The sequence below is a fragment of the Haplochromis burtoni genome, unplaced genomic scaffold, assembly GCF_018398535.1.
Source record: "Haplochromis burtoni strain Fernald_Lab_line unplaced genomic scaffold, NCSU_Asbu1 Contig_105, whole genome shotgun sequence".
NCBI classification, from domain to species: domain Eukaryota; kingdom Metazoa; phylum Chordata; class Actinopteri; order Cichliformes; family Cichlidae; genus Haplochromis; species Haplochromis burtoni.
In genome coordinates this window covers 1,935,732-1,944,804 of record NW_024582466.1, presented here as the reverse complement: position 1 = coordinate 1,944,804, position 9,073 = coordinate 1,935,732, and the positions used below count along the sequence as shown (strand labels likewise).

Here is a 9,073-nt window from a genome sequence, read left to right as displayed (position 1 = left end):
ACACACACACACACACACACACACACACACACACACACACACACACACACACACAACAGTGACCTGTGTGTTTCGGCTGTTTGAGGAGACATCAGCCTGTAGCTGTTAGGCTGTTCGTGGTTTTAAAGGTGGTTTAGATGAGTTTTTAGAAGGAAAAGAAAATGATCAGAAATAATCACAGACAGAAAACTTTCACTAAAGTGCAGAAAACATAAACAAAGAGACAAAACCTTAAAAAAAACTACCACAGAGATCCAAGACGACTGACCCTTAGAGACCCCGGACTCTCCCCGGGTTTCTGTGCCTCCTCCTACAGTCCAAACATTCCTGAAAGCAGATTTTCCTTCTGAGGTGAACTCGGTGTCAGTCCTCGCGTTCGCACCGATGTCACTGATAGATTCTGTAAATTGTGTTTTTCTGCACAGAGCATCCTGATCCGCTGGACCAAAGGCTTCAACTGCTCCGGGGTGGAGGGGAAAGACGTGGTCCAGTTACTGAAAGAGGCCATTCACAGGAGAGGGGTCGGTCCACAAACACTCCCACAAATCACATTCATGTGTTTCAGCTCTGGCCTGCAGAGCCGTTCTTCCAGCTGCGGCACTTTAGTGTTTTACCCTTCAGCACAATGTTTCTTTATACACACACACTCAGTGACACTGCACACACTGCAGAGCAGACTTGTGTGTGTCTCATTGCTGTTTCAGTTGATGCTAACTCACTCATGATGTTCGAGCATCAGAGTAACTGCAGCTCGTATGCCAGCCACGAGTGCAGAGGCAAAGCTACAAAAAAACTGTCATTGTCTAAAGAGACGTGGACTTAACAGTAAGGGATAAACCCAGTAGCACCACGTGCTGATGTGCTGACAGAAAATGTTATGTTAAATTGTTTGTGGGCCTGATATTTGAATCTGCGAGTAATTCTTCCCACTTCACCCCTCTGTGAATGCTGCTGAGGTGCAGATTAAAAGCACCGTGGCACTTTCTCTCTCTGTGTAGGCAGGATATTTGTGAATAGGCGAGATATAAATGCACCTGTCTGCCTGTCTTCTTCTCTGCAGGACTATCATATTGGCTCGGTTGCCATGGTGAACGACACAGTGGGAACGATGATGAGCTGTGGCTACAAGGACCAGAGCTGTGAAATCGGCATGATCATTGGTAACCATAATTTCACTCTGGGATGTCTTTGTCTGTGTTGGTCTTTTATGTTTGCCGTTATTGCACTTTAATCAGCCATGCTGTTGTGCTTTATAAATAGATAAACCTCACATCTGTCTGACTGAGCTGTGTTTGCCTGCACGCCCCGAACACACTGACAAGATGATGAGTAGTCGGTTTATTGAGGTCATAAATAAATTACTGAATGGATAAAACATCCACAACAAAGACATAAAAGCAGCTATATAGATACACAAAACAACCACAAAGAGACGCAAAGCAGAAGAAAATGACCCCTAAAGAGCCACAGTCACAAGAAGGCAAGAAGTACACAAACATGAAAACATGAAAGTCTTACTTTTTATACAGGATGGACTCAGCCTCCTGTAAAAAGTTTCCTGACAAGGTTTTTCTTCTCAGTCACTATTTTTGAGTCTTACTGAAGACAAAATGATCTAAATGATGGTCCCCAAAGAAAAAAATAAATACCAGGCTTACATTGAAAGCTACTGTTCACGCATCTACGTTATAGTATTATAAAGTAGATGTTATTTGTAGTACTGTAGTAGCAGCAGGAATATGTGATGTTAGAGTATGATTTGTGCTTTGGTTATGATGCTTCTTGGCTCAGAATCCCGGACAAGCCCCCAACTTTACTCAAACAACAGAGAATGATGTCACAGGAGCTGCTGTCTGAGCCAGATGTTGTCTGAATGACAAGTGACATCTGCCCACAGGTGAAGGAGTCACAGAACGGTGTGGCCCACAAGTGTACATATTTGCCATATTTGGGCCAAACGTTCATTGCTATATCTGGAGGGCTTCCTCCAAGACCTAGATTTTAATTTTTATATTTTAAAATATCAGAAAATTATATTTTAATTTTATGACATTTTGGGGTCAATTTGGAGTTGCGAATAATTCCCTTTTATTATGATTTTGACTCTTCTAAGCTGCTAAATGCTTCGTGGTTTAAATGGTAAATGGCCTGTATTTGTATAGCGCTTTGCTAGTCCCTAAGGACCCTAAAGCGCTTTACACATCCAGTCATCCACCCAGTCACACACACATTCACACACTGGTGATGGCAGCATTGTAACCACAGCCACCCTGGGGCGCACTGACAGATCAACATTGTCCTGCAGGTACGGGAACCAACGCCTGCTACATGGAGGAAATAAAGAATGTGAAGCGTATTGAGGGCAAGGACGGACGGATGTGCATCAACACGGAGTGGGGCGGCTTTGGGGATGACGGATGCTTGGATGACATCCTGACTGAGTTCGACGTGGAGGTGGACAAGACCTCCATCAACCCCGGCGTGCACATGTATGTTTCACAACTATTCAGAATCATAACACACCTCTCCCGTTCATGTGATCAGCTTCAGATAAGTCTTTGACACAACTTCTATACAATAATTTTTGTCACAGCAGAAGTTAGAAACTGATAGCTAATGTTTGTGAGAGTTTCTGTCCTGATTATGTGCGTTCTCGTGTAGCTTTGAGAAGATGATCAGCGGCATGTATTTGGGAGAAATCGTTCGACTGGTGCTGGTGAAGATGACCAAGGACAAGCTGCTGTTTAAAGGACAGATATCGGAGGCATTGGGGACCCCAGGACGGTTTGAGACCAAGTTTATCTCTGAGATTGAGGAGTGAGTCTTTTGCCTTTTCCTTGTTTCCAGCAGTCTCTCCTGGTCTTCATTATCTAACCACTTTGTCTGGTGCTCAGGCCGGACAGCGGTTTGGAGAACGCCAAGAAGATTCTGACTGAGTTGGGTCTGGATTGGGATCTGGTCGACGCCTCTGTGGTGCGCCTGGTCTGCGACACTATCTCTTCACGCTCGGCCTATCTCTGTGCTGCCGCCCTGGCAACCCTCGTCAACCGCATCCGTAACAACCGCAAACTGGGCCACCTGAAGACCACTGTCGGGGTGGACGGGACAGTGTACAGAAAACACCCCACGTAAGAGGCATTTGGTGATCAGAGCAAAGACATTTGAACATTTCACCAAACTTCAGTTGGTTTGCTGATATTAAGTAACCAGTCTTTTCTAACAGGCATACTTAAATATTGTTTGGAAAGATTGTACAGAGTACACTTTTAATGACTTTAAAAACAAGAACTGAGTGCACTATTCTGTACATTCAGGTTCAGATATATTCATACACTCCCATCAATACTAGGTTAAGTCTTCTTTAGCAAGTTGCACTTTGACCAGACACTTTTAGTAGCCGTCGACAAGCCTCTGCCATAACTCTGGTTGAATATTTGATCACTTTTCTTGCCAGTTTTGGTAGAGTTCATTTAAACTGGTTGGGTTCCTGGCACAGACCCGGCTTTTAAGCATAGTCCATATTTTCAGTAGGGTTGGGGTCAGGGCTTTGGGAAGGCATTTCCACAAGCTTAATGTTAGCCTGCTTTATTCATCCCGTAAACAGTTCTGATGCGTTTGGGTAAATATATGTACTATGTAAGTAATTTTACATTACAAACTTTCCCATTTTTCTGAGTCGGTCAATCCCGTATCTGCTATCAGATCCTTTTTATTCTGGCAAAGAGAAACTATATGAATAGGCCTTGACTTAATAGACACTGTAGTACCTTCAGCACCGCATTGGGGTCTACGCATAGATTTGAGCCTGTAGCTATCATTCTGATCTTGTGTAGATTAGAGAAACCCATTTCTTGTTTTGTTTTTTTGCAACTCATTAAACGGTGAAATCTGGCAGTTCTGTCCTTTCAACACCTCCCTCTCTCTTTCCTTCCTTTTCCAGCTTCAGCAGTAAGCTCCAGAAGGCGGTGCGCCTGCTCGCCCCTCAGTGTGACATCACCTTTCTCGTCTCGGAGGATGGCAGCGGGACGGGCGCTGCCATGGTAACGGCTGTGGCGCAGAGGCTGGCTCACCAGTCCCGACTGCTAGAGGAGAGCGACGGTGAGGACAATGAGGAGGAGGAGGAGGAGGAGGAGGAGGGTCAATAATGTATTTTTGACCAATCTATGCCTCAGCGCAGCTGCAACTGTTCATATCATGTAAAGAGAGGTGGAGGGAATCCTCTGGTATTTTATCATGTTGAGATTTTATTAGAAAAGAAGTAGAAAACATGTTGATCAGAGTATTTAAAGCACAAAAACTTGCACAAGACTCACTGAAAAAGGTATTAAAAAGTAAACGATGCGTCAAAAGGAGACGATTTAAAGTCATTTTATAGGTTGCTATGGAGATTTTGATCCATTAAAAACGTATTTATTAATAAGGGGCATAGCTTCAGGGGGATTTGTGGTGGCGACGATTCCTAAAAATAAGTGTTGTTATATCACTGCAGCAAGGGGCGTATACTCCAGGGGGGGCAGAGGGGCCCAGATCCCACTATTGCTGGTTAGAGACAGTGTTTTCCTCCTCAGTGTGTCACTGTGAGTGTAACTCGGTAATGTTAAATAATAATAATAATAATAATAATAACCACTGAAAGCTGATGTTCTGATTATATAACAGGATATTTTAAAGTTAAAAAAATGGACAGTTTACAAACCTTAATGTGTGAAAATGATGTTGATGAAAAACAGGCTAAAGGAACGGAAACAATTCAGAGCTTCCCTGAGAAATGTTGCGTTTTTGAGATTATTTTTTATTAACATAAATCTGTGACGGTTGTCAGCACACATGGTGGTACAAGGCAAGAAAGAGTGGAATAAATAATTTGGCTTTTTTAATTTCCTCAATCTCAATAAATAAAAAACACAAGACTAAGAATTATCAGAGAAATGCACCGTTTGCTGCTTGGTGACATTTCCAGTCATCCTGAACAGCAGTGATCTGTTTGTGTCCAAGTAAAAGATAACAGATGCTTCAGTCTGATGCAGAAAAGAGGGAGAAGAGGATGTTTGTGAAATGTGTTTTTTAAGGTGCCAAAAATCCTCCTGCTCTTTTTTTTAAATGGGAAATAAAGAGTTTATGTACAAACAACCACAGAAGAAGAGCTGCAGCACAATGTGCACTAAAGCCAGTGAATAAATAAAAATGTTAAACCGTCCAATCAGAATGAGCCTGTGTGTTTTCATTACTGATGCTGTGGTGCTGATGACAAATAAACAGGTGAGGAGGAAACTACTGAGAAGAAGCCTCGCTGTGCCGATGCCCATCTGACAATAAGAGGCTGGAAAATTAGCCAGTAGGTATGATTGAACAGGTGAAATCAGTGACCTTTGACCTCAATGAAGTAACATAATGATGCAAAGAGAATATGTGAGGAAACGCCACAGTTCCCAGACTGCTTAAGTAAAGAGACGGTGGACGATTTCTCCATGAGCTCTGACGGTGATGTTTGAACGAGCCGCCGTTCACGTGCACTCACGTGCACTCACGTGCACTCAACACTGCTGCGAACGAAAGAAGCAAAGAATCCGTCAGAGAGAAAAATCATTCAGCATTTTTAAAACACAGTTTGATGTTTGAGACACTCCTGCAGAGGTTTCCAGCTGTTTCTGCTGCTCTCCCTCTCATGATTAAAAGGATTATGTTTCAGTTACTCCAGTAAAGACACTTGCTTTAGCTTTTCTTTTTTTTCTGAAGGCCGTTCAGACACTTTCATCTGCTGTTTTTAAAAGCACGCTGCACACCCAGCTGAGATATACCGAGGTTTTAGTCAATCGCTCTTTGAGAATCACCTTGTTGGTGTAAAATTCCTATTTTATGTTATTTTATGTTTGTTACATGCAGACAGAAACTCTGTGAGCTAACCAAGAGTTTGGTGTCTTTTAAAGGCTTGAATGCTTCAAATGGTCAGGTACAAGAACTGTATGGAGTTATTTTTGTGCCTCTATTCTGATCCAGTGGATGGTTTAAACTGGATTAAACCAACAATGGTCTGAAAAAATTATATATTTTAAAATAAAATAACACATTAATCGAAAATGGCTTTAGCTACATTCTGGACCATGTTTCTGGAAAGCAGTAGCTAGCGAGCTGACTGGAGACCAAAACAGCCAATCAGAATCTTTGCATCCAAGTCTGTGATTGGTTGGTTTTGAGGCACATTTATAAGTGTACAGAGAGTAGCACAGAGCAGAGACCTGAGCGAGAGCGGCTGTTACTGTGTCTGTATATGGGTAATAGCTGCAACAGCATCACCGTGTCAGGAAATATGAAATATCCAAATACTGAGTGTTAATTATGAGTTAATCTGCACCTCCAGCTTTAAACCATCCTTTTTATTCCCACTGAAGAAGAGTCGAGCCCCTCAGCAGCAGCTTCATCACCTCTCACGTCATCATGAATAAATCAAATTATTTCCAGTATTTCTTTACATTTGAATTTTTCTAGTTTTCTTATACTACTAATCATAAACTCCGTTCTTAAATGGTGTTTTATGATTTGCATGTGTGTCCTGTATTTGACCTCCATGAGGTCAGTGTTTCTGTCTCTTTATATTTCAAACCTACAGATGAACTCTGAACACCATAAAAACTTCTATAAATAAATATGAGCTGAATTAAACTGATCAGAGTGATTTTTAGGTTCTCCAGTTTTCAGCTTCCAGTAGCTTTTCTAAGCTGCCTTTCAGTCTTTTGGGTGAATTAATCACGAACCACCATCACATCTTGGAATTTTTACACATAAAAAACCTAAAAAAAAAAAAAAGGTTACATTTTTAAGACAAAGGTCTCCATCGTCAGGTTCAATCTCAGAGGCTGGACACGGTGTTAATGATGCGCTTGCACAGCGTCGAACGACTTCTCATTTCTTTATATTTTGCTTCCACAGTTCGTTTTCTAGAAGTGCTCCTGAGCAACAGTTCTCCACTTTCTGAGCATCTGTCGGAGTTTTTCTTCGGGCATCGGCTTCTCTCTCTCATTTTCAGTCCAGTTCTATGGCGTTTTTGTTGTGCCGCTATTCTGAGCACATGTAAAAAATCTTTGCGAGTGCAAATGTTGCATTTTGAGGAGAAAATTATTTTTAGCGAATAAAATTCACTGCTGCGTGCAGGAAATGTATTTCAGTGTTTGCACTTTAAGGACTTATTTAAAAGTCCTCTGATTGGTTTTAACGTGGTTTCACTCACCTGAGTCCTCTGCTAATAAAACAGGTAATAAAGGAAGCTCTGAAGCACCGTTTTTAGCACTCAGCAAGCTCTTCAGGGTCACTTCACTGAGAAACCTTCCTGAAAAGCTGAGTATGTACCCACGGCCCACAGAGGCTCGCTGGCCTGTAGTTCAGCGTGTGTCACAGCGAGCAGAGGGAAAACACGAATAAAAGCTGCTTTTGTTTCCACGAATGCTCGCAGATGAGCTCAAAGCCTCACATGTGCAGACTGAGCTCTGCAGTCCAGGCCTGCCGCCACATGCACTTCCTGCTCTGGCCCCACGGTGGGTCCAGTTCACCACGTGCTTCCTCCCTCTGCTGGATGCAGCTGGTAACTGCAGCGTACATTCAGAGAGGCAGGAGTGAGCACGTCATGTGCACGTGCTCAAAAGCAGATGGTATATTGGAGTGATGAGGACTCAGAGTCTGCAGGGCTGTTTCACGTGTTTTAACTCCTAAAGTTTGGATTTTGTGGATTTTGTGACAAAGTTCCTGTTTTTTGAAGACTTCAACTCAGTTCAATTTTATTTTCTATAGCACCAAATCACAACAACAGTTGCCTCAATGTGCTTTATATGCAAGATAAAGACCCTGCAATAATGCAGAGAAAACCCCAAGAGTCATGAGCCTATATAAGCAAGTGTTTTGGCACCAGTGGGAAGGAGAAACTCCTTTAAAAAGTTCAACAGATATTTCTTCAACTGGTTAATGAGATGCCGGATGAGTTCAGGCTGCTGATCTAATCAGAAACTGTTTACATTTTAACCCCTTATCTGCAAAAACACAGAACAACACTGAGATCCAAGGATCAACCAGGGCTGCAGCTAAAGAGCAGACAGCCTGGGGGGGCGGGGGGCACTGCACACCAGAAATTTGATTGGCTGCCCCACCAAAAATTTTGATGTCAACTTACTAAACCCGTGGTTGATAGGGGAGGACAAAAATCCCTCTTCGTTCCTGCAGGGGGCGCTCAAGTGACTGCAGAATGAATGGGGCTGTAAATCCTGTGTGGTAAACAGTTTTCATCTTATCAGTCACAGAAGAGGCTGGGACAGCAGATTCAGGTCCACTTTTAGCTTTCTGCCGATTTTAAAGATTTAAATTTTAGTTGAAAATAAATAAAAAATTCTGTGACTGCACCACTTTAGTGCTTTACTCCATCCTTCATTCTGATTCTGATGTGAGCACCTGTGAAGACGTTCGCTTCATCAAACACACGATCCACCCAACTTAATGGCATCCAGTTAGAGGAGCTATAAAATTAAAATGATCCTCCTGTATGTTTTTATGAAGGAGGACCTACACAGACCACAGCTGTGTTTTGTATCAGTCTGTAAACACGTTAACCTGGGAGAACTGCTGGAGCCTCCAGTGGCCATCAGAGGAACTGCAGCTGTTTTTGGACTTCAGGTTTTTGGTGTTGTTGTGCTTCTTTCCTGTTTTATTTTGGTAATCCTCTTCACAACCTCTGTTGTGCGCCCCTTTGTGGTTCCTCGCTCTCCTTCTTCGATCCTCGGCTCCGTCCTCATTACTTTCACCTGCGTTTGTTTCCTAATTAGCTCTCAGTGTATCTACAGTCCTGCTGTCTTTGCTCCACATCAGGTTTTGAGATTTTCATTTTATTTCTGCTGAGCCCTGCTGTGAATATGATTAAAGTTCACCTGCGTGCATGAATATTTCTCATATTTGCTCATCATGCTTGTTATGCTTCCTTACATGTAGATCCTTTGCCTTGTTGAAAGATGCTCAATATTCCTGCCTTGGCTCTATTTTTAGACTTGGAAATGTAGACACTGTGTACTCAGGAGTCAGAGTCAGTCGCCATATT

The 9,073-nt window shown here is 42.6% G+C and overlaps 1 protein-coding gene across 4 annotated transcripts in view; it reads left to right on the top strand.

Annotated features, from left to right (window-relative positions):
- LOC102314573 (hexokinase-2) overlaps positions 1-5,200 on the top strand; it is a 16,928-nt gene extending 11,728 nt beyond the window's left edge. For all 4 annotated transcript variants that reach the window (XM_005927899.3, XM_042223213.1, XM_042223212.1 and 1 more), the window contains exons 6-11: positions 426-521; positions 1,061-1,160; positions 2,306-2,489; positions 2,662-2,817; positions 2,895-3,128; positions 3,941-5,200. In XM_005927899.3, the coding sequence (XP_005927961.3) occupies positions 426-521; positions 1,061-1,160; positions 2,306-2,489; positions 2,662-2,817; positions 2,895-3,128; positions 3,941-4,145 (975 nt within the window). In that variant the 3' untranslated portion in view covers positions 4,146-5,200. The remainder of the gene's footprint in view (positions 1-425; positions 522-1,060; positions 1,161-2,305; positions 2,490-2,661; positions 2,818-2,894; positions 3,129-3,940) is intronic.
- Positions 5,201-9,073: the final 3,873 nt, after the last annotated feature.